The sequence below is a fragment of the Melospiza melodia genome, chromosome 4 (assembly GCF_035770615.1).
Source record: "Melospiza melodia melodia isolate bMelMel2 chromosome 4, bMelMel2.pri, whole genome shotgun sequence".
Lineage (NCBI taxonomy): Eukaryota > Metazoa > Chordata > Aves > Passeriformes > Passerellidae > Melospiza > Melospiza melodia.
In genome coordinates this window covers 70,093,297-70,119,140 of record NC_086197.1, presented here as the reverse complement: position 1 = coordinate 70,119,140, position 25,844 = coordinate 70,093,297, and the positions used below count along the sequence as shown (strand labels likewise).

The 25,844-nt window shown below is 37.3% G+C and overlaps 1 protein-coding gene across 1 annotated transcript; it reads left to right on the top strand.

Annotated features, from left to right (window-relative positions):
• On the top strand, positions 1-25,467 carry CAND1 (cullin associated and neddylation dissociated 1). The gene is made up of 15 exons (XM_063155101.1): positions 1-139; positions 4,489-4,632; positions 11,449-11,603; positions 13,331-13,454; positions 13,873-14,129; positions 14,212-14,317; positions 14,817-14,962; positions 16,003-16,295; positions 16,912-17,053; positions 17,677-19,170; positions 19,953-20,048; positions 21,669-21,838; positions 21,932-22,096; positions 22,322-22,429; positions 23,479-25,467. The coding sequence occupies exons 1-15, from the start codon at positions 72-74 to the stop codon at positions 23,701-23,703; spliced, it is 3,693 nt and encodes a 1,230-aa protein (XP_063011171.1). The 5' UTR covers positions 1-71; the 3' UTR covers positions 23,704-25,467.
• The last annotated feature ends 377 nt before the right edge of the window (positions 25,468-25,844 follow it).

Here is a 25,844-nt window from a genome sequence, read left to right as displayed (position 1 = left end):
GGGAAGACGCCGCCGCCGCCTTCTGCTCTCCTGCTCTCCCTCCCCCCCGCGCCCCGGCCGGGTCCGTCAACATGGCGAGCGCCTCGTACCACATCTCCAACCTGCTGGAGAAAATGACATCCAGCGATAAGGACTTCAGGTGAGATCCGCCGCCGCCGTCCCTCCGCGCCCTCCGCCGGCCCCGCGCCCGCGCTGCCCCTGCGGCCGCCTGCGTGCCGGCCCCGGGCCTGGTGCCGCGGCGGCCCGGGCGGGGGCAGGTGCCCGGCGGCGGGGCCGGTGCCGCGGGCCCGGGCTGTCCGCGCCGCCGCTGCGGGGCTGGGCGCGAATCTGCTGCTGCTGCCCCGGGAAGAAAGTTCCCGTGAGGGGATCCCCGCTCCTCGCTGCCCTTGAAGGACGGGGCGCGGCTGTGCGGGCACCGCCGCGGCCTCCGCGCATCGTGGGCAGAGATCTCCAGCAGGCGGGAGAAGCCGAGCCGCCCCAGCTTTGCTGACTCGCGTGGGGACAGGCGAGGGTGGAGGTCTGAATTCCTGAGCTCGCAGATGCTCAGAAGCCGAAGGGAAGAAGCCCTGAGCAACCAGCTGTCGCTGACCCTGCCTCGAGCAGCAGAGGTCGGGTGAGGTGACCTCTCTCATCCCTTCCCAACTTCAGAAAATATGGATCCTGCGATTCTACGAATAGAAGCAGGAAGGGGTAGACATTAGGGCAGACTCAAGACCGTACAGGGGAGGGCCACGATGGTAAAGGGACTGGAGCATCCCCCTTATGAGGAGAGACTGAGGAAGCTGGGTGTGTTTAGTCTAGAGAAGAGAGGGGACCTTATATAGTTCTTTCAATATAGACCTGCATATAGTTCTTTCAAAGGTGGGTGCCAAGAGGATGGTGCCAGATGCTTTTCAGTAGTGCCCAGTGACAGGACTCAGAGGAATGGACATAAACTAAACTACAATAAGTTTCATCTCAGCATGAGGTAGAGCTTTGTTACACTGAGGGCAGCAGAGCACTGGAACAGGCTGCCCAGGGAGGTCATGGGGTCTCCCTCTCTGGAGATTTTCAAACCCAGCCTGGACATGTTCCTGTGTCACCTGCTCTGGGTTACCCTGTCTCTGCACACGGGTTGGACTGGATGATCTGCAGAGCTCCTTTCCAACCCAGACGATTCTGTGATTCTCAGCTCACATCCTTCTGGATGCTGTGTCTTTTAGACAGTGGGGTTTTGTGCTCCTCATGTAGTTTGCTACTGCCCCTGTGCATCCAGAGAGAAATCCAGTTAAGTCTTATGGGGAACTGGATTTAGTTTTGAGTTCAGGATCTGTCATAGGAGCACTACTTTTCATTGGAACATTTGCTTGCTTTCTAATAAATTAATAGCAGATGAAATGTAAAATTTCAGAAAATAGAATAATACAATTAAAAAACAGCAGGGATAATACATTTACACAGTACCTCTGGCAAAGCATTAGGTTAAAAAGAATTACATTGTTTTGGTATTGAGTGCAACCAGAAATTCAAGTTTGAAGGTTTTACTTGTCTATGAGAGTATATCAATACAGATAGGGAAAAGGCATAAAATACACTTGTTTTCTGTTGCTTTGCTGCAGCATCACAGTGCTTAGTTTATTATTAAAGTCATCCAAAGAAGTCTCAATATATTAAAATCTAAAGGAAAACAGAGGTCCTGATATATAGATATTTTGAATAATCTTGTTAGGTTTTGACAGAGTGTTTTAGCACGGGACACAAATTTGATATGGGATTTTTTTGTCTCAATTTCTTTCAAATTTTAATAGCTTTATATTACGTGGAGAGTTCAGTGTAGAAATTGTGTAAATAAAATACTGGTTAGTCTAAAAAGAGACAAACTAAAATTGTCTTTAAATTGTTCTGAAACTAGACTGAAACATTTTTTCCTCTAAATTTTACAAGATTTTTTACTGTTTTCATACTAATTTGTTTCTGTGATTAAGTAAAATTTGCATTTTGTAGTTATGGGGAGGAGGATTTACAGTAAGTTCCAGTGGATTTGTGATACTGATTTTTAGGAGTTAAAAACTCCCTGTATAGAAGGGCTAGGTTATACCTGTCCAGTGCAATTGTAGCAAACACTCTTTTCCTCCCAGCTGTGTGTAATTAAAACTTCTTGTGTAGTTCCTTTAGTAGAGCACACTTCAGAAATTCTGTTCTAGTAGCTTTGAACAATTTTGAAATTCTCAAATGTTAAACAAAAAAATGTCTTAACATAGATTAAAATCTAATGTTACAAACCATAAAATAAGAGTGATGATAGACCTTTACCAGCTGGCTGTTATGGAGTAACATTTTATGAAACTTTATGTGTATTGTGTATTTGCATGATGGATAAAATAGTATTTAGTTTCAGTAATTATAAGTGCATTTGTTCTTTGATCATGTCTGTTTGAATGAGGACAGTGTAGTTATCCTGTTGATGCCAGGGAGCAGAGTGTAAAACAACCATTCAAGTAAGCGGTCTACTGTAGAAAGTAATCCTCATTTTTCTTGCTAAACTGACCTGTCCCATGCAGAGCTGGAATATGTACTTCTTGGAAGGTGTACATACTTGTGATTGTGTTGTCCACACAGAAGCTTGGGCGTAAGTTCTAAAGCGGGCAGTCAGGTAAGGTGGCAGTTTCCAGTCTGGCTGTGGGAGGAGGAGTGTCCTCCCTGCAGCAGGAGAACGAGTGCTCTGAGTCCAGGCTGGGAGCAGCTGCTGGCACGCTGCCTGCTTTGCACCAGGTGGAGTTTGATGTGCAGCTAGGGTGAATTGGGACTAAAAGTCACATTAAAACTACTTAAAACTGTGTTTCTAAATACCAGCAGCTTTACACTGAAGCTGCTTGGTCTCCCCACCCCATTGTGGTGTTTGGGTTGGTTTGCAAGTTTCAGTGGAGAAGTCTACCAAGAGAACCCCGTTGTGGTTGCATGCAGAGGCTGCTGCTGCACCTCAGCAGGATGTGCATGGTGTGCTTACTTCAGGAACTGACAAGAGAGTGATGAGTGGACATGACCTTCTAAGGCTAGGAAATAGGAGCTATTGGCCAAAGTTTTTAAGAAAAGGAGGTAAATGCAGCAGTAAGTTGGAGACAGTTTTTGAGTGTTCTAGTACTGTGTGACTTCATATATGTGCTTAAATTAGGTCCTATCTGTTATCTTTACTTACCAAGTAGCTTTTTTCATTACTGTGCTTAAAAGCTGATGCTTTGCCTCGCCAGCCTGTTTTTGTGCACATCTGGTTCCTGTCAGACTGCAGGCTTGCTTCAGTGGGACTGTTGGAGAGAGTGAAAAAGGAGTGAGGTCTTACCTTAGAAACACCTTGAGACCATTAGACTGGAATTATTAAAAGACAGGACAAGTTGAGGTCCGTTATGTAGGGTTAGGTATCTGGCATTTGTGATGCTTATTAAGATTATGCAGAGTCTTGGCTTTTGTTTTCAGTAACAAGTAGTATCTGGCATGTCAAGCTGCAGAGATAGCCTTCCAAGCATGACCTGAGCTGAAGTGATGTCTGCTTGAGGCTGATGTGCCTGAGGTCCAAATGTCACCATTAGCTGTTTAACTACAAACCCTTGTTTGGAGTTTTGAGTGCGGGTTGGTGTCAGTGCCGAGGCCCGTGGGATTTGTAATTGAGTAAACACATCTGTATTGCTGCTTCTGAGAAGAGAGGGCACTTACAAAAGAAAAATGGATTGTGAAACAGACTTCAGATTAAAAAGAAACAGAAGGCATAAAGGCAATATTTTTGGAAAGTAATTTTTCAGTATGTTCTTCTATTGGTAGATATTGACTGTTATTAAATAGTAAATTAATTGATATGAAGATGATTTTATTTGCTTGATCTCTCAAGAATTAATTTTGTTCTTCACTGTGGCACTCTGTATTGAGGGCTGGATAAATGTGATCAGCTCTGTTTTCTGACTGTAAACAAGCTAGTCTGTACAAGGCAAGAAAATTAAAACCACATGGAACATAAGCTTAACTTTTATTTCTCCCTTCATTAATTAAAGTTTGGCTTTTGTGAATTTTATGGGAGAATGTTTGAGAAACTGTATTTTTCTTCTTGGTTAAAACTTGTTTTAAAACAAACTCAGAGCAGAGATCAGTTTTTTTTAAACAGTTATAAAAGTTGTTTTTTACAACATCAGCATAGCTTATGAAAGGACTACTTAAAATCTGTGAAAGTATCAGTTTTTCTTTGTGGAGATCATGTGCAATGTAGTGTAAATGCTGGAAGTAAAATATGTAGCTGTTCTCATAAGAGAAAGGTGTGATGACCTAGCTCAGTTATCATTTTCAAATACAGTTTGTCTTCCTTTCTGTTTTATACGTGCTACTTACATCACAAAACAGACAACAATAACTCAATGTTAAATGTGATTTGTTTGATAACAAATTATGGAAATGAGAATTTTGAATCCTAAGCACTGTGAATAACCCGTATCCCTTTAGCAATAATTATGTCACATCTTTTGTCAGGTTTATGGCTACTAATGACTTGATGACAGAACTTCAGAAAGATTCTATCAAGCTGGATGATGACAGTGAAAGAAAGGTGGTGAAGATGATTTTGAAATTATTGGAAGATAAAAATGGTGAGGTACAAAACTTAGCTGTTAAATGGTAGGTATTCTTTTTTTATGATGTAAAGAATTGTATAATGACTGAACAATATAAAGCACTTCTGAAAACTCAAAGGACCACTGCTTCACAAAATAATTTTGAAATTTATGGCTCCAGAGGAGCCCTTATTCTTGTAGACTACCTGCCTTAATGGTTGTAACATGAAAAACTATATGTTGTTGACATTGGGGATTAATATTTGGGGTTTCAGGCACCAAATAGCACATGCAGTCCCTGCTGGAAGTGTTTGAGTGATGCACTTGCTCTTTGGTACCAATTCTTGATTGCTAAATAGATAGAAAAAGCTTATAATTCAGTGGCACTTGCCACATTGATACTTGATGGTGAGACCTTAGATGGTGTGCAGGGGAAGAATTGTAGTATTAGAGTTGTTTTCAAGCAGACATGAAAACATGAAATGGTAAAGATGTGGCCTCGGTTATCAAAGTGGAACTTACCTTTTCACTAGCATTCAGAGTGCTCTGCTGATGGTTTTACAAGCTTTTCAGGGACTGTAAATGTTTTATGGGATCAGGGTGCATTTACTTGCCTTTCAGAGACTTCTGTTGCTTCACTGCCCTCTCTTCCTCACTTTATTGAGCTTTACATATGGTGTGAATTTTCCAGAGCACCCTTTGAAGAGGTGCTACATTTCTTACGACTTTTTGTTCTTGGCCATTCTGATTTTTGTGTGCTTTAAAGCGGGCCTCTCTTAGGAGGCATATAGTGTTCCTGAGAATGTTTCTTGTTTGTGAGCTTAGGTTTTTTTTTTTAATACTCCATTTACACTACTTATATTCCATGAGGTATGGATTGGAGTAAACTTGGAGCTTGAGAAGTTTCACATTGTGACTAGCCAAGTTTGGTTTAGCTCGTTATTCTTTGTAGTTTAGCCCTGTCAGAGTAGCAAAGCAGAAAAAGTCTGTGTGTACCTCTGCTTAAGTACTTAGAAGCAGTGTTTGCTTCAGCTTTTGAAGTAAGTGATGGTAACCAAAACCTTGCACAGACAAATGGGTGTTGGAATGTCAAGTTTCAAGCCAGATATTAGCGATGTTAGGTATATTAGCACTGTAATTGTCACTACTTTTTCCCTACTGTCACCAAGGATGCAGTGTTTTTAACATGTGTCTTACTCCTATTCTTTTCATAGCAACATAAAATACCCTGTTTCTTTTTAATTCAAACTTCTGCAATATCTGCTCCTTATGTTTTCATGATTTTGAAACTGATTGCTTGTACTCAATCAGAAGAGCATATTGTTGTGAAACTTGGCTCAGGCTTAGAATTGTCTTTGTGCGCAATAGCATTTTATGGAAAAGTTACATTTTAGCATACATTTCTACTGTAAATCCTAAAGTTGTCCTGAAATTTAGATTAATGCACATAGAGACATATATCACCATCTTTAATGGCAGTGTTAGAATGTAGGGTCTAAAGTACAAGTAGTGCTTACTAAAACATTCAAGAAAGATTGCAAAGGGAAGAGAATGAGAAAATAGATGACTTCCTGTGTTTGTGCACATCCTGTTCTTATTAACAGTTCTTCAGTTTTTAAATTTACTTCGATATATTGATAAAACTCTTGGATTTAACTAATATGACTGAATCTCTTTCAATTTTGGAGTGTTTTTGAGAATTCCAGATAATGTTAAGGAACAGTTTTACATTTATTTTAATGGGACAAGAAACATAATAGAAAAGTTTTCAGGTGAATTATGACCATCTGTGTAGAAGGTGGACATGTATATGTTCTGGATCATATCAAGTTGTGGTTTTTGGTTTTTGTTTGTGTCCCAATCACTTGCAGCTATGCTTTGAATAAAAAAAAAAAAAAAAAAAAACAAAAAAAAACAAAAACGCAAAAAACAAAAAACCAACAAAAAGCACCACTCTTTTAGAGTATTCTATTCTTAAAGCAGCTTGTAGTCAAAATACAGTTCACGACACTTTTAAGCCCAATACTACTGCTGTTTCCTGTTTGCTGTTCTTGTACTCCTTGTTCTTTTTCTCACACTGCTCCTTCCCTGGTTTTGTGACAGTCTGGTTTAGGGACTTTGTTTTCTTCTGGCTTATTGCTTTCCTCCTGCAGTTTACCTGTTGATAGAAAAATTGGTGGGGTGAAGGATGGGAGAGGCTGAGCACTACTAAGCTTTTTAGTTTAGGTTTTTTTAGTAGGTTTTTTAAGACAGTTCAAGCTGATCTGAAATCTTCCATCTGCCACAACACTCCATATAAGACTGATTCGTTGGGAAGTTAATTTCAGACAGCATATTTTTCTTGACTTTTTAAATTTTAAATATTTTGTGCTCTTGTGTATTTCTGTTAAGGATTTCTTGGCACTTCCAGCTGAGGAAAGCACAAACTGTCTTTCGATCTCTCTTAATTTAAATACTGTGATGAACATTAGAGACTGTTAGCAGTAACTTTTATCAGACCCTTGATGACCCATTAAAGTAGCAATTCCCTCTCATAGAAAGAGGATTTAAGACAGCCCAATATTCTTTTCATTCTGCACTTGAGATAGATTTTCCTTGAGGAAGGGAGAAAGGTGTTGGAGCTTGTTAGGGAAACTTTCTTTACAGGTAGATCAATTGAAATGCTCTGAATAAAACTCTTGCATAAGAGTCACTCTTTGAAGATTTGATTCTCGAGGTCACTGAACCCAGCAGATTTGAAACAACTCAGAGCAACCATAAGGCAGTATTTATTTTTAGGTGAGTGTAGCAACAAGTGAGCAGTGTTCCTGGTTTTGCCTTATCCACTGCCCGCTTTCACGCTTGAGTAAGAGGAGCTCCATTGGTTAAAATGCTGATGAACTTTTCCTTATTATCTCTACAAAGCACACTGGTGATTTTGTTCTTGCTCCTTTCAATTACATTATGCTTGTTTGGGGCAGGATAAACCAGGTAAAAGCAAAGCAGAAGTCAGTTTTTGGGTTCATTGGTATTTGAGTAGCTACTTTGCAAAATAGTTGTCCATTTAATTTCTGAATAAAAGTGAAAATGAATGAGCTGCATTAGTAGTCTTGAAGTAAAAGTTGGCCTGCTGTAGTCTTTGACCCTACAGAAGGGAAGTGAAGTTTTATTTGTTAAGCTTCTTACTGCAGGCAGTAGATGAAACTTGTGTCAGTAACGACAGGTTCTTTACCTTGTTTTTCTTAACTGCATGTAAAATATTAAATGTATTTTTGTTGTCTCCGATTTTTGAAGGAATGATTTATGATTTACCTGATAGTCATAGGCTGTTTTACCATCAGCCAGTGTGAAAAAGGCTATTCTTACAGCATATCCTTAGTTTATAACTGTAAATCTAGTCCAGCATGGCATCCTGTGCACCTTATGGCAGCAGTAGTTGCACTGCCTGTGGCTTGATTATGTCCATGAGGTGTAGTCAAGCAGTGTGGTTTGTCTAAGTGTAGGTATTGTGTTGGTATCGCTTGTTCCTCATTGCTGATAATCTTTGTAATGCTCTGTTGGCCCAAATTGCACATTAATTGTTTCATGTGTTCAGTGTTGCAGCTTAAGGATGAGCTGTTTCTCGTTTTGAACACTTTGATATTCTGCCATTTAAACCTACAAATAGAAATTTTTATTGATTCACACTATGAAATCTTTCCTGAACCAAGTAAGAAGTCAAACATACCCAAATCTATCTAGAGTGAAAAAAGAAGGTGGAATTAAAGTAAGCATTTCAGTGCTTCCTCCGTGTGGTACTGCAGTTTCTCTGCATTTATCAAGAGTGACTTCTCTGGGCAGTAGTTCAATGTAGGGAGCTCTCCCTGACGCTGTGAGTCTGAGTCATTAGTGTGAGCAGGATGATGCATGTATTGGCTGCTGTGTGGCTGATCCAGTTCAGCAGCTTTAAAGCACTTTGTATGCTTTGCTAATACACTGCTGCACATCATGCTATACTAGTGATTTGAATAATGTGGGTTTTTTTAAAATTTGTGAATTTTAATTCTTCCTTGTAAATAAATGTGCTTATTCCATAGCTGTTAAAATATGCCAGTTGGAGATTATAATTGATTATGTGTTGGTGTTCAGCTTCCTAATAAAGAGCTATGCTATGAACACCTTTATTTCCAAATGTGTGTAACTTAAAGGAGCCAGTGTGTTGCTGTTTATTTCCATAGGCAGCTGAATGAGCTTTTTACTTTAAGAGAACCTAGACGCAAATTATTGGCTAGTAAAAGGGAAAAGATCAAAGATCATTTAAAACTATGCAAAATGGCCTTCAAGTGTGTAAAATACATGCTTAAGTGCAAAAGCTTTGTAGTCAGAACTGATTTGATACAAGAAGGTTATAGTATACTTCCAATTTCTGATAAGATTGATTTGTAATCTCAGACTAATAATAAGGTCTATAAGTGATATTTACTGATTGTGAAGGCCAGAAAAGCTTGAGGTAATATTTTGTAAAATTTACTTCACAATTGTTATGTCTGATTTGCTGAACTAATAGGTTGAATAAATAGGACTGAAGATGCTGATTCAGGTAATATATGGCTTAATACTTCCCAGAAACTGTAATTTATAGTGTGTGTTAATATCATTCCAGTGGTTTGGTCATCTTTAAAACATTAGCAAAAAAGTGTTTCCGATTCTTAGCTGAGATGAATCTGATTGACTGGCCTTTACTGTGATTATTTTAATTACTCATAGGCTGCATTTTGAAAAACAAGCATATTTACAGCAAAAGAATTCAGTAGTCATTCAGCAGTTCAGGTTTAAAACAAGGGGTTTTCAACCTTGTGTACTGTAGTCTGTTGACTGAAACACACAGGGAGTTTCATTTCTCTGGAGTACTATGGAGTCATTGTACCTTAGGATTCTACAGGTTTCTATTCGAGTTGATTTGTGCTTGTGTTGCTTGCAAAACAATTTACTATGCACCAAGAGTAGGTGCATGCAACAGTGCTGTGAGTAGCCACTGACTGACAGTGGTGTGTATGAAGAGAAACTCTATATATAGATGTGTCAGTGAATCACGGTGAAGGCAAAGCTTGACTGAAGAGTCAAATCAAGTTGTGAAGAAAGCTGTGAGCTTTTTCAGCAACTGGTGAAAATATTTCAACTGTAGACGGGGATAGCTTGATGTATTTGTGTCTCAGAGATAATTATTGGTAATAATTTGTGTTAGCAGATGTTTGTGTACAGATTTAGCAGTTTTTAGGTTAAAGGCAAAAAGTCTTTACCCATATTAGTGTTCAGAAATTATTTTAATCATTCATAATTTAACATAATTGAAGCTATAAAATGAGCAGATTAGATTGTGGATATGGTCCTTTAAACCCCTTCCTACTGTCAGGGATTTAGTGGCTGTAGAGATAGTTTAATAGAATCTAAAGAATCCAGTACAGTGCCCTTTCCCTAAATTAAAGGGTAGTGTCAGGTTAGGGCATGAGGTCTGACTGCTTTTAAGGAAGGGATCTCTGTCAGAACTGTTCATTTCTGCAGGAACTGCTGAAGCAAGTTAGAAACCATCCATTACATCTTCATTTCTGTGCACTTAAAGGCCTTCTCTTTATACCTTCGATCAGATACCAGTCTATCTCAACTAAGAGTTCTCTTGAGATTATCTGTATGCTGTACTTGCTAAAAATCTAACCCCAAAGTTGTTCTTGTGTATTTATTTTAAGGTTATATGTAAATCTCCATTAAATACTCTCCAAATGGAATAAATTGCAATCTTTCTGAATTTGTGGCTGATCATAAAGCATCAGTTTCAGATGTCTGTGCACTAGTTTGACTAATCTCAAATGAGTTCCAAGTTCTGTGCATTAACAAAATGGAGTGAGTTGCAAGTGATACTTCAGTGTCTGGTTTTGGCAAGTGTGTTTTGCCTTTGCTGCCTCTCCGCCCACCCTTCCCCTGCCCCCGTCCCCCACATGTATTTTCAGCAGATTTTACCGCATGAGTACCCACATGCGTGGGTAAGGAGAGAAAGACACCAAGCAGGTTATGGTTTGTGAAGGAAAGCATGGGAAGTGCTAGGTGTGATTGCCTTGGGAGTTGCAGATTCCTGGGTGTTAATCCAAGTGTTGTGCCTCAAGTGCAAGCGCTGTTCTGAGTTCATGGGAGGTAAGGCCTTGTGAGCGTGGCCATCGAAAGAGGAGCTCCAGGTTTGCCTAACATGGGTGACAAGCCCCTGATGGCAAAACTCTGAACCTTACTCTGGTTACTGTTGTGCAGCTAGTGCTTGAGTGCAAGGGCTTGCTTGTCCATGTCCTACTCCTGTGTGCTCTCGCTTTCTGCCTTTTGCTGATGATGGGCATTTTCTTATAATAATTGGGTCTTGCCCCTGTGAATTCTTGGACATGGAAAAAAGGGTAACAGCAATGGGGTACCTACAACAGGTTTGGGGATGGAAGATGCCTTTGGGTTTGTTTTACTGCATAGAGCCATGACTGAATCCAAATGTTGTATAGAATAAAGATGCAGTGATTAAGAATGTTGTTTACTTGTTTGTGAATTATGCAGACACTGATGGTCAAGCATGTAAACTGATGGCTCTGGGTAGGTTAATTTTTGTTGTAAATCTTGTTGTGAACTGAGAAATAAGAGGGACTGTGGTTTTGAGACTGAAGCAGAACAACCAGACAAAATGAATTTCCAGCTCCAAATAAGAAACATGTACTAAACAAGTGTTTTGTTACTAGATTTATGGAGCAAGTTATCAGTCCAACCAGATGAGGGTTTTCAGTTTTTAAAATTCTACTTTGTGTTGCTACCAAAACCAAGCTGAAGTTTATGACTTGAATGCAAAATACTGAAATAATATTGTTGCCAATTTAATACTCTTCTCTTGTTTATACAGTCTGGGACCTCTGGTGAGTAAAGTGAAGGAGTATCAAGTGGAGACCATTGTAGATACCCTGTGTACAAACATGCTTTCAGATAAAGAACAGTTACGTGACATTTCAAGCATTGGTCTTAAAACTGTGATTGGAGAACTTCCCCCTGCTTCCAGTGGTAAGGCATTTTGTGCTAAAGACTTTATGTAGTTATATCATTTACTAATTCAAAAAAATTTAAAAAGCTGGAGGTTTTAGGGAAGAGTTTCAGCACTGGAAATAGTTTCAGTTAGGGTAAAAACATGGCACAAATACCCTTTGAGTTTCTCCTTCTCTGACTATATTGCCAAATTTTATAAGTTTAAGAACATATTTTTTACTGAAGGATTGCATTAATGTGAAAAACAAGTTCAGAGAATATAAACTTCAGTATAACAAGTTGTAAAAACTTCTATTTTAATAATTGCCTGTTGGAGCACATCTAGGCTGTAGTAATAGCTAAATCTCATCTTGGTCTTTGGTTGATAATAAGCTTTAAAATTGATTACAACTCCTGTATTTTTCCTTAACCATCTGATTTCTTGTCTCACTTTCTAGGAATTGTTTTGGGAAATATATTGTGCTTCTGACAGTTGCCTGTTAAATTAGTGAAAGTCTTACCTGCAGGTTTAAATGAAGGCAGTCTTTCCTCTAGAAGACACACTAATGTTGATCAGCTCATCAGTTAATAGCATTACTTTTTTACTCAAGTGCTTTTTAGATATCATAGTGTAGGATATGAATGAAACTAGAGACTAATTAAAAAGGCTTTGGAAACTACATTTTTAGAGACTGAGGTCTCGTGAATTTAAAAAAAAGCTCTGATTTTAATATCCTTTTTGAAAATTGACATGTAAGTCTTGCTTCTATCAAGCAGCAGTGAGATGCGTAAGCTTTACATAAGTAACTAATTTTAAGTCAATTGTTTTAAGCTTTTACTCTTGTGTTTGCCTACACAAAACAAAAGATTTTTGGGTGGAGGTGAAGCTCAAACAAAAATGTAGGCAAGTCTTTCAATATAATTAACATTCCTAGTATAAAAATAAACAGCATGTTATTTCTTGCTCCCAACTCAAACACAGATTGTTCTCTTTTTCTTAGCCTCCATGGTAACACATTAGACTGTCCACTTGTTATGTTTTAATTTTAGTTGTAGTTAAAAATGAGCCATAATATATATAAACTAGATTTACCATAGGTTGGAATAGTATTCATTTCACATTAAAATTTGCAAAATGTAACTTAATAAATTTCATGCAGGTGAAGATGAGTACTAACCACTGGGCAATCGTTACCATGATAGGAGTTCCTTCTCATAATTACTTCAAACAATGTTAGACAATTAGAGGAATGGGGAACTATGAAGTTGTTATAAAGACATTTTTACTTATATTTTAAAATACTTCAGATATAAATTTTCCCGCCTTTCTCAAATGTTTCAGTAGTATTTCAGTCAGGTACTTAATTTTTAAGTAGCTTCTTGTGCAAAATAATTTTATTTTGCTACTTTTGTGCTTTTCCTTACCATATAGTATATACCTTCATTTTTACTTATACTCCTTTCATTTATTGCTCTAGACTTGTTGTGACTTTCCATCACTTGCCCTTCCAAAAGCAGTGCTCTGTTGTGTGTACCCTCTGGGACAGGAATCCTTCCGGCTTAGTATGTTTGTACATAGATAATTTTTCCGCTCTAATGCAGAGCATACATGACATTAGCAGAGTGGCTGTTTAAGCTTGTTTTGTTGGTTGGAAAAAGCTTCTTTATGTAGATTGGGTTGCTTTCCATAGTCGTAAAAATCATCTCTAGTATTAAAAGGTGTATTTTTAAAATATGGAAATGCTGAGGTTTTGTTGTACTTTCAGGTTCTGCATTAGCAGCTAATGTTTGCAAAAAGATCACAGGGCGTCTCACTAGTGCTATAGCCAAGCAGGAAGATGTGTCTGTTCAACTGGAGGCACTGGATATCATGGCTGATATGCTGAGCAGGTAAACATCTCTCTTCTAATATGCTGGTGAATGCTCATAAATACTGCTTAAATCTTGAACTTCAGTTTTCCAAATGTTAAAATTAAATTATTCAAAGTCATATGAAATAATATGGTAGTGTTATGTGTAGATGAAACTTAATTTAGAAAAAAATAAGTGAATGTACTGAAGATAATTGGTTGATCGATTACTATTTAACTTTCTGAGAACTGTGGTTTTAAGCTTATTTTAATGTTTGTCGTTTTGAAGTTATGTTTTAAACTATTTCTTCTTTTAACAAGTTCTAAAACCTGAAATTTTAAACATTTGGTTGGAATGTTTGTGATGTTTGGGGAATTTTTGAAGGATTGTTTTACAGTATATGAACAAAGTTATCTAGATTCAATTGGTTTTGAGTTTGTGTTTTGTCTGTTTTAAGGCAAGGAGGACTGCTTGTTAACTTCCATCCTTCAATTCTGACCTGTCTGCTCCCCCAGCTGACCAGCCCAAGACTTGCTGTGAGGAAAAGAACCATCATTGCTCTTGGTCACCTGGTTATGAGTTGTGGCAATATGGTTTTTGTTGACCTCATTGAACATCTGTTGACAGAACTGTCTAAAAATGATTCCATGTCAACAACTAGGACCTATATTCAGTGTATTGCTGCTATCAGTAGGCAAGCAGGTCATAGAATAGGTAAGAAAAATATATAAATTATCTTTTACTTTGAAGTTTTTCCGTGAGAGTAATTACTTAGCTAATTTTTTTATCTTACCAGGTGAATATCTTGAGAAAATAATTCCTTTGGTTGTAAAGTTTTGTAATGTAGATGATGATGAACTACGAGAGTACTGCATTCAAGCCTTTGAATCTTTTGTTAGGAGGTAAGTCATTCATGGGTACCTATTTCAGGCTTTCTTCAGATCTAGTAGTGTGTCATTTGGTTGTAAGCTGTCAAGAGACAGCCTCCTTCCTACAAATTACTCTTGCAAGCTTTGAGCTGGAACAGTTCCTTTAGCTATCTTGTAACTCAGCTCTTAAGCAGTGTGTTATGTCTGTACCTTACAAGCCTTCTACTGTGCCATTGCTACTTGTGCAAACGAGGTGGGAAGTACTCTGATTGTATTTGTGTCCAGTAGTGGTGATAAAAAATTGGTATCCAAAGGCATATCTGAGTCCTTTGCAACCTTCCCGTCTAGCAGATCCTGTTACAAAGTGGCATTGCCCTTTCTGACCTTCCCTTTGAATTTCTGTAGTTCAGAGGGATGCCTTGATGGTGTCTTGGCTACTCTCCCTAAAGTACAGCTTGCAACACAAAATCTTCTAAGAATATTTTAATACTTCAAAGTAATTTGACAGTGATTGTATTTTTATATTACACAGGTGTCCTAAAGAAGTTTATCCTCATGTATCTACTATTATAAACATTTGTCTTAAGTATCTTACTTATGATCCTAATTACAATTATGATGATGAAGATGAAGATGAAAATGCTATGGATGCTGATGGTGGTGATGATGATGATCAAGGTATGTTCTCTTTTTGGTTTGGGAGAGAGAATGAGTTTTTGATCTTGCACCCATCTGGGAGAATTGGTGTAGATGGTAATACTCCTGAGTACCAGCATTTTAATTCAAATTTTGTACCTCTTTTAAACATGGCTAATGAACTCACTTCCTGGAATAAAAGTACAGGATGTTGATGCTGGAGATCAGTAATTCTGAGCGGGAACATAAAATACAAGACAAATATTTTAAAATACCTGAAAAGTGGAAAAAGCCAGAAGCATGTGGCATGATATAAATCAAGTGAGAACATCAGTTAATGAATTGAAAATACATACACAGCATGGGAAAGACTTCTCACTACTTTCCACTATAATATATTGGTACCTAATGCATAAAATCAGAATAGATTGAAAATGACTCAGTATTTTTCAGTAGGATTGAAGTGTTTCAGACTGAAAGGCATAAGGTATTTTATTGTTAATATGGTGGCAAGCATTGCCAGATATAAGCTTTGTGAAAACTTGGACACACAAGTAATCTGAACTGAGGGCATAAAATTCTCATTAGCTAATGAAGGAGTGAGCTGTATAGCTGTTGCTTTAAGACCTGAAAAATCTATATTGCTTATTTTATGCTTTTTGTTATTTTTGGGGACAATGTATAGTTTGTTTCGCCTCTAGAAAGAAGCAGACAGAATAATTTGTTGAATCTTGATCAGCTAGTATTCACTGTTGCTTTGTTGTCATGAATAAAGAATATGCTTTAAATCAGTAGTCAGGCTGGAAATATGATGGGGAGCTCCTTTTCCTATTTGCAGTTTAAATTAATATGTGTGGGGGGGGTAATGTGAAAAAATTGGCTGAGAATTACAAGTTAGGCTGTTTAGAAGGCTTTTTGTGTGTGTGGTTTTTAACGTAATTCTGAACCTATTTCTTCGTGCGTCTTATGCAAAGAACCCAACTTTTTAATTGTTGAAAAGTGTGTTCTTTTTAATTGTTTAAAATAAAACTTGATGCTTTGCTTGTCTAGACTTGAACATATGCATAATTTATTTTTTCAAGGGAGTGATGATGAATATAGTGATGATGATGACATGAGCTGGAAAGTGAGACGTGCAGCTGCTAAATGTCTGGATGCTGTGGTTAGCACACGACACGAAATGCTTCCAGAATTCTACAAAACTGTATCTCCTGCTTTAATAGCCAGATTCAAAGAACGTGAAGAGAATGTTAAAGCAGATGTTTTTCATGCATATCTTTCTCTTTTAAAACAAACTCGACCTGTGCAAAGTTGGCTTTGTGATCCTGATGCAATGGAACAAGGAGAGACACCTTTGACAATGCTTCAGAGTCAGGTTATTTGTAAAGATTTTTGTTATCTTTGAGAAGGCATGGTAAAATTGCACCCTGTTCATAAGGATAGTTCATTCAATGTGCTTTGTCCTGTAGTACTAACATAGAGAGCAAGCTGGATAAAGTGGCCCCAAAAAATGCAGCAATCTTAGAAACTGAAATTGACTTGTACAAATGTGCTTATTTAATTTGTTTACTCACCTGTAAAAGTTGCATGTCCTATGTCATTTAGCCACATTGCCAAAGCAAAAGTTACTTCCTGCGTTCTGTATCCAGACATAAGATGAAGATAAAACTTAATCGGCTGCAACATATTTTATTTGCAGAATAGAAAAGATAATGCTGGAAAACTTCATCTAAGTGAATTATTTAGGTGACTTTTCAATTGTTGCTCTCTACAACAAGTTTTATTAATGCAGATCACCTTTCAAAGCTAAATCACTTTTTTTAAAAATGCAGTTATTTTGAATCTTCATTTCCCAGTGTTTCTACAACTTCTCTAGTTCTGTAGAGAAATCAGGGGATTAGGCTGCACATATTTCTTTATATGCCCCCAGTGTTCAATAATGAAAGAAATGCCAGCTATTGAATCAATTAACTGATGTGTGATGATTACAGGTTCCCAACATAGTTAAAGCCTTGCACAAACAGATGAAGGAGAAAAGTGTGAAGACTCGTCAGTGCTGCTTTAACATGCTGACTGAGCTAGTAAATGTGTTACCTGGAGCCCTAACACAGCATGTTCCTGTACTTGTACCAGGTATGAGAAACACAGCATGAACTTAAATACTTAGTAATAAATGGTATGGGAAGTTATGAAACATCAAAATATTGAAGTCCCGACTGTGTTTTTTGCAAAAAGCTTTGAAGTGTGGCTTCTGTTAAAGAAAATGGCAAAATAATCAGCTATTATGTGTATCCATATAAATATTTGAGTCATATATTTCCATTAATCTTAAAGAGAAGATTAAAGGTTTTTTCTTCTTTATAAAAAAAAGTTAATTTGATTCTTAATTACAAAATCAAACTGCCTTCTTTTCCATCCGAACAGAGAAAAATATTTTCCATAGTTTAACTTTTAAAACTTAAAATGTTGAAATTTGAAGTAATGGTCAAAAGTGAGGTTGAAAATGTTAAAGGTTCAGAGTTTCTTTATAATTGAGAAAATATGTCATAGACCCTTGAATGACCCATGTCTTTTGAGGGAGGTAGCTTAAAAGCTAATTGGTTGAATAAAGTGATTAAAGGGGCCTGGAAGCATTCAGAAAGATGGGGAGCCAGAAGGTGTAAATTCGGTATAGCTGCCTTCCTTTGGAAATTTTAGTGTTCTAGCAGACACTATAAATACCTGCCCTAAAAATACATTTTTTTGGTTTCTTCCAGGAATAATCTTTTCACTGAATGACAAATCAAGTTCTTCTAATCTGAAGATAGATGCTTTGTCCTGTTTGTATGTGATTCTCTGCAATCATTCTCCCCAAGTCTTTCATCCTCATGTTCAAGCATTGGTACCTCCAGTTGTAGCTTGTGTTGGTGACCCATTTTACAAGATAACATCAGAGGCACTTCTGGTTACCCAACAACTTGTAAAGGTTATTCGTCCTTTAGACCAGCCTACTTCCTTTGATGCTACTCCTTACATCAAAGATTTGTTTACTTGTACAATCAAAAGATTAAAGGCTGCTGACATTGATCAGGAGGTGAAAGAAAGGGCAATATCTTGCATGGGTCAAATAATTTGTAGCCTTGGTGACAGTCTAGGCACAGACCTGCCTAATACACTTCAGATCTTTCTAGAGAGACTGAAGAATGAGATCACTCGGTTAACTACTGTGAAGGCAATGACATTGATTGCTGGTTCTCCTTTGAAGATAGATTTGAGACCAATCCTTGGGGAAGGAGTTCCTATTCTTGCTTCTTTTCTGAGAAAGAACCAGCGAGCTTTGAAGCTGGGCACTCTTTCTGCACTAGATATTTTAATTAAGAATTACAGTGACAGCTTGACAGCTGCCATGATTGATGCAGTCCTGGATGAGCTTCCACCTCTGATTAGCGAAAGTGACATGCACGTATCACAGATGGCCATCAGTTTTCTGACAACGCTGGCTAAAGTATATCCTTCCTCCCTGTCAAAGATTAGTGGCTCCATTCTCAATGAACTTATTGGGCTGGTAAGATCACCCCTACTTCAGGGTGGAGCACTTAGTGCCATGCTAGAATTTTTCCAGGCTTTGGTTGTGACTGGTACAAACAATTTAGGCTATATGGATTTACTGCGCATGTTAACGGGTCCAGTGTACTCCCAGAGCACAGCACTTACTCACAAGCAGTCTTACTATTCCATTGCCAAATGTGTCGCTGCCCTCACTCGAGCCTGCCCTAAGGAAGGACCGGCTGTCGTAGGTCAGTTCATTCAAGACGTTAAGAACTCGAGGTCCACAGATTCCATTCGTCTTTTGGCTTTGCTTTCTCTTGGGGAAGTTGGGCATCACATTGACTTAAGTGGACAAATCGAGCTGAAGTCTGTAATACTGGAAGCGTTCTCTTCTCCTAGTGAAGAAGTCAAGTCAGCGGCATCGTACGCCTTAGGCAGTATTAGTGTTGGCAATCTTCCTGAGTATCTGCCATTTGTCCTACAAGAAATAACCAGTCAGCCTAAGAGGCAGTACCTTCTTCTGCATTCCTTGAAAGAAATAATTAGCTCTGCGTCAGTGATTGGTCTCAAACCATATGTGGAGAACATCTGGGCCTTACTCCTGAAACACTGTGAATGTGCAGAAGAGGGTACGAGGAATGTTGTTGCTGAATGCTTGGGCAAGCTTACGTTGATAGACCCAGAGACTCTGCTTCCACGACTCAAGGGATACTTGGCATCAGGTGAGGAGTAGTAATGCACGTATGTACTGGAGCAGATGGCTTTATGATACCTGTTAAAAATGGATCTTTTTTTCAAATTACTTGCTTAAATGTTGTGTCTTGAAGTTTTGCTCCCTTCCCCCAACAATGGAAGGTTAAGGTTTTTTGTGTTTACTAGAAGTTGTTAGTCATACACAACAAGAATTACTTGTGTTCTGCTTTCAGACATTATATTTCTGTTAACAATGTTATGCTTTATGTTTAAGACAGAGCTATAAACTTGAAGGAGAAGGAGAATGGGTGACTAAGGGACAAATTGACAAACCAGTTGCAACATTTTGACCTTTTCATGTCAGCTATTATATTCCTAATTTTTAGATAAGGATTCTGAAATTCTTCAGAATTAGGAAAGATTTTTGTGCGTAATTAATGAATCAGTCTCATATCAAGAACTGTATTCACGTGTTTTCTTCACGTGCTTCTGCTGTAAGGGGGAGAATTTTTTTGTAGGCCGATGTGTGATCATAAATAATCTGTTTTAATAGGCTTATTGCTCACATTTTCTATAGGAGATAACATTACATGCTTATTACAATGTTATGGTATTTTTTCCCTGTTTAAAATATTCTCTCTGTAGGTTTATTTGAATTACATGTTGCATTGCTAGCAATAAATAGCATTTCTTGTTTGCTGTTTCTTAAGAGTATTAGAAGTCTAAGAGGAATGAGTGGCACTGAGCATGATTTAGATTCTGTTGTTGTTCTGTTTTAATCTTTCATGTTCACACTTTTGTTTCCTATTAGGGTCCTCATATGCTCGAAGTTCAGTGGTTACTGCTGTTAAGTTCACTATTTCTGATCATCCTCAACCCATAGACCCACTCCTGAAGAACTGCATAGGTAAGTACTCCACTTACCCTGACAGCTTCTATGTTTTCAGGCAAGAGAATTACATTTAAATTTTCTTTTTGTGTTACCAGAAATAAGTATTTTGAAGATACTAGAATTAGCTGTTAATGATAACTGTTGGAAGAGTTACAAGATGTTTCCATAGTAGCCAATGATTTCTATTAACACTAATTTATTTGAATTCTGAGCAGTAAAAATTATGTCATTAAAAATTCTATGTATTGACTTTGTGATGGGCAAAACAAGAAGCTAATGTTTTTAGTAGGATGAGATCCAAAAGCTTTCCATGTTTTTGCCAAATTGTATCAGTTTGATTTAATAAGATGTACTATATTTACCAAGAAATGTGGTCTTGGAAATATTTGACATTCAGCCACTTAAGATATGTATGCTTGTGTGAATTATTCTGAATATTACCAGGTTTTGAATTGTAAATATAGGTTGTTATGATTCTGTAGTGCTTGTAGTCTGAAAGCATTTGGAATTGTGTGTATTTTTATACAGGAGTAAGGTAATCAGAGCTTTCAGTGTAACATCAGTATGACAAAGACTTTTGCAATGCTGTGGCTTTTTTATTTTTGCATTTGTATAACAAAGTATTATAGATTTTTTAAGATGTTATGAATGTTTTGTGCTTGTTTAATTACAGGTCTAAAGATCTGTAAAAACATGATCTATGGTTCTTAACCTAATAGGAGGAGAAAGATTTAAAGTATAAAGTTTTGTAAAGAGCAAGGTTTTTGTTTATAGGGAAATGAAGTGAGTTTACTGTGTGTTATTTTCATCACTAAGCTTTTTTGTTTTCTAAGTAATATATTCAAGAATTATGTTTGTAGGTTTTCCCCCTTTGTCTTGCCCCTTTGGTTTCTGGAAATATTTATTGATTATTCAGTCAAAAAGCTATCAGAATCTAGTACTTTAAAAACCTCAGTCATTTTGAGTTTTGTAACCCAGTTTTTTGGTGGGTGTAAGAGTCACTTTGTTTGAGGATATATTCTTGCAGCCATTTACTTTTAATACAGCTGTGTTAGAGAAGTATAGAAGAAACTAATTTAAAAATGCCCAAAGGTAGGGGCGCATGGGAGAGGTGGTGCTACATTAATGTATACTGAGTAGGCCAATTTTATAATAATTTAGGCATTCTCAGTATATGCCAGTTTGAGGGTTAAAAAATCAGTTATGTTGGTAGTTTCCTTGAGAGGTGTTCTGGAACTCCTGAACCTCAGAAATTGAAATTAGTTTTCCAGTGCATATTTTGAGAGAATTTTAATAAATGGAAAAAATGAAAGGTTAAATGTAATTTTCATTAATTTACATGAAAAGGAAATTTATAAGTCATTGTGATGGCAGTTTATTTTGTTGGTGTTTCTTCTACTACTGTTTCATTATATGAAGTACTATATAACAATTATATTATATTAATAGCTTTGATATGATGATAATTAATCCTTTATTTGTGTAATCATGCTGAAATAGCAGGTGTCTGTTACATTAAAATAACTCCTGCACTAAGTACGTCTTTTTCTGAGTTTAAAACTAAGCAAAAATATTTTAAAAGTGGCAAATGTAAAAGATCCTCATAGGTTGCTTTCTTTCTGTATGTGATTGCAGGTGATTTTCTGAAAACTCTGGAGGACCCAGATCTCAATGTCAGGAGAGTAGCCCTAGTGACTTTTAATTCAGCTGCCCACAATAAACCATCTTTGATAAGGGACCTCTTAGATACTGTGCTTCCTCATCTTTACAATGAAACAAAAGTCAGAAAGGAATTAATCAGAGAGGTAAGATAACTGAGAGAAACAATGCTAAATATATAAGTAGGTGGTTTTTTAAAAGTGTATTGCTTAACTTTTTTTTTTTTTATTCACTGACAGGTGGAAATGGGACCATTTAAGCACACAGTTGATGATGGGTTGGACATAAGGAAAGCAGCTTTTGAGTGCATGTATACTCTATTGGATAGCTGTTTGGATAGACTAGATATATTTGAATTCCTAAACCATGTTGAAGATGGCCTGAAGGATCACTATGATATTAAGGTTAGCTGTCATTTTTCTCTGTGAAAGCAGTGACTGTCAAAATATTTCAAATAGTTAATAGACTGAAATGGTGAAAATATTACTTCACATGCTTAAGTACTTCACTACATTTGCCATTTTAATTAAAGTGTGACTGTTCAAAAGGTTACACAGCATGGTGAGAGATATATCTCCATGTATGTGCCAGGCATAACTGTTTTTGAATTGGGTTTTTCCTCACCCTAGATGCTGACCTTTTTAATGCTGGTGAGACTGTCTACCCTTTGTCCAAGTGCAGTGCTGCAGAGGTTGGACAGGCTCGTTGAACCTCTGCGTGCTACGTGTACAACTAAGGTATTTCAGCTTATTTAAATGCATTGGTTTGTGTTTTCTTATGGAAATATAAATGAACTTGTGTTTAAAGAATACCTTTGTACTGCTGCAGCGTTTCCTGAGTTACAGTTGGTAAGCTGCAGTAGAGAGGATAATTAGATTAGAAATGAATGGATCTTTTTTACAAGTGTTAAGTGTATTTAAATTACAGATGGAGAGAGATTTGTAAGCTTCTTTTAAAAAATCCTCTGTTTCTTTGATGCATTTTCTTTTGTTCCTTAAAAATTCAGCTGCCACTTGGGCAACTTGTAAATCTGAAACTGGAATACTGAGGGTTTATCTCACTTCTGATGATGATGTTGTTTCAGACAAGCATTTGGCCGATAAAGGCAGTGTAAAGTAGTGTTTGTTTTGTTAGACTTTTTGTCTAGACTTCTGTTAGAGGTTTTGTCAGTTACCCCACCTCTTCTTCATTTATATTGCAGGATTATTGGATCTTTGTAGTTAGTCTCCTTCCATTCTTGCTTGGTCTTGATTCACCTGCATGCTCTGACAGTCATTTATTGTCTGATTTACCTTGCTTTTCATTACTCTAGTCTGCTTTATTTATAATGAAAATTGACTGCCTTTAATTATAATTTATGTTTGTAGCACTGAAATATCTTAGAGAATAACAAGAGAAGGTTAAGCAGTTATTCTAATGAAAATCAGCTTCTTTAAAAAGTTCTGTCCTCTGGAAGCTGGGAGTACTCTGACAATAGCAGTTTAAAGTCATTTACTGACCTTACTAGCTTAAAGGCTGGCTGCTATAGTTGCTTTGATTTGTGGTTGACTTGGCAGCTTACAACTTTTTTCTGCTTACCTTGCCATGTCAGAGCTTCAGTCTATTTGTAAACTGCTGGTAAAAATTCTGCTAAAAAGATTTTTGGGGGTATTTTTTGTTTGGTTGTTTTTTTTAAGAGCATAGATAATTTTGAGAGGAAATATGGTTTTTTTAAAGGTACATTTTTTAAGATTGTATAGAGGGAGGGTTGAGTAAAGTTTCAAACATATTTTCATTTTTTCTGTAGGTAAAGGCAAACTCAGTGAAACAGGAGTTTGAAAAGCAAGATGAACTAAAACGATCTGCTATGAGAGCTGTAGCAGCACTTCTAACCATTCCAGAAGCAGAGAAGAGTCCATTAATGAGTGAATTTCAGTCACAGATAAGCTCTAACCCTGAGCTGGCAGCCATCTTTGAAAGTATCCAAAAAGATTCATCATCCACTAACTTGGAATCAATGGACACTAGTTAGATGTTTGTCTAATGGGGACCATTATGTTGAACCATATGATGCACTGAATTGACAGGTTATGAGTAAGAAACAGAAAAAGTATCTAATCCACACATTGTTCCACTTTATTTACCTTTATGGAGACAGTTGGCTTTTCCCATTTTTGCTTTTCTAGCATTTATTCCAGAAATGTATTTCCATAGTCCAGAGTTTAACCACTCTTGTTTTAGTGGATTTGGCCACATTTGGGAATTAAAAAGTTGACTCATGGTGTATGGAAATAAATTCCAACATCCATTTGCCCTGTAATGTTTAGGATTAAAATGTCGAAATTTTGTGACCATGATTTTTTTTCTTTTAGTCATTCTTTCTACTTGTAAACAATATGGGGGGAGGTGGGAATCAAGTGTCCAGGTGCACCATGTTTTTTGTATAACTTTTTATTCTTTGTTTCAGCTTCATAAATTGGTTTGGCTGGCAGATGAATTATGTGTAAGATTTATTATATTAAAAAGAGAGTTTGGGCACAGTTCAGAAAGAGCAGACATAAATGTCATTTTTACAGATGTGGGGATTAGAAAACCAATATCCCTGTTGTGCACACTAATTTTGCATGAGCAAGTTTACAAATATATATTGTCTGTAAAACAGCATGTGCAGTTTATTCGTAATGCAAGTTAAAATAAGTTCTACTGTATCAGTGCAGTTTTCAGGTATTTTGACATACAGGCCATTCAGACAGGAAGGGATGAATGAAGGTTTGGTGTCTTAACCTGGCTTTTTAAAATGCCAGTAATATGACCCTGCAGATATTCTTACAGTAAACATGACAGTTTCTGCAGTTTTCATGGGTTTTCATTCCCAAAGACTGAATCCACTGGAATTAAGGTGGACAAACCGTGAGATTGGAAGGAAACATGATGGAGGTAAAATGAGCAGAGACAACAAGAGCTGCTCAGTGGTTCCTGAACTTGGCATTCAACTTTGCTTTTATTATAAAAGTATGAAGGAAGTTTCTTCAGTGGATTCTATCTCCTATTCTTCATCTGACAGCTTTTGTTAAGGCACTAATATATGGTGTTACCTAGACAAGTGTTGCCAGACCATCATTTTGTTCTGGCACGTGGCACCACCAGTAGGCTGCAATGCTGCAAGTGCCATACAGTATTCTGGTGAGACAGGAAACAGGGAATGGCCAAAGGGCTGGAGAGAGATAGAGAGCAAACAGAAGAAAACATTCCTCTGTGGATACAATGGGGTAATTTAGAAATGGACCTTTACTGGAGAGCTGGCAGTCCCACAATGAACTGGATTTGGGAATTTAATAACAAAATGATCAGGGACCACTGCCTCATTACTTGTTTTATGCAACTGCTTAGTTGTCTTTTTTTCCCAAAGTCAGATATGAATTTGAATTTTTTTAGTTAACTGGTCTTTTTTAGCTAGTTTGATATTTTGGAAACCTGTTATGTGGGTACGTGGCATAAGCTGCTACGGGACTGAAAACGCATTCGTTTTTATGACCTCAGAGACAGTTTCCTGTGAGCATTGGGGCTTGGGGGCAGATCTTCACCTTACATGCTTGCAGCTTGGGAAAAGCAAAGGAGATATTGGTACATTTTACCTTAATAGAAGGACCTGAACAAAGAAGTCTATGAACTCATTCAATAGTAACAATTCTAATGCTGTAGAAATTTTTGAAAATGTAGCTTTCTCTGTCTCCAAAGTCTTCATACTAATGTAACAATTGTCTTCTAGAAGTAGAAATAAATGAGATTAAACATACCAACATATCTAAATGTCATGAAAAGGAGTGGGATGACTAGAGAGAAACCATACAGTAGAAAAATCACTGTGAATTAGGTATATGCTATCTTACTGTATAGATCATCTGCTTCAGTTGCAGCAATATACAGGCCTCCTAATTAAGAATCTGTTGTACTAATTAGTTGTCAGACTAATCTTTGAACTTTTTGTGTTAAGTTTTCAAAGTATATTAAAATGTTTTATAGATCTAAAGTTAGATGTGAGAATGGTATGATAAACATGAACCATGAGGCTAAAACAGGAAAAGGGAGTAGGTGACAATGGTAAGTGAACAGAATATTTGTAGTTGAGAATCTGTGTGTGCTTCTGCACTGCCATAACAAACAGCTGATGTG

Excerpts from the sequence above, each read along its gene's own strand:
- CAND1 (XM_063155101.1), top strand. The coding sequence starts at position 72 with ATGGCGAGCGCCTCGTACCACATCTCCAACCTGCTGGAGAAAATGACA. Across the intron at positions 16,296-16,911 it reads TGACAATGCTTCAGAGTCAG|GTTCCCAACATAGTTAAAGC; the intron begins GTTATTTGTAAA and ends TGATGATTACAG. Across the intron at positions 21,839-21,931 it reads GAAAGGAATTAATCAGAGAG|GTGGAAATGGGACCATTTAA; the intron begins GTAAGATAACTG and ends ATTCACTGACAG.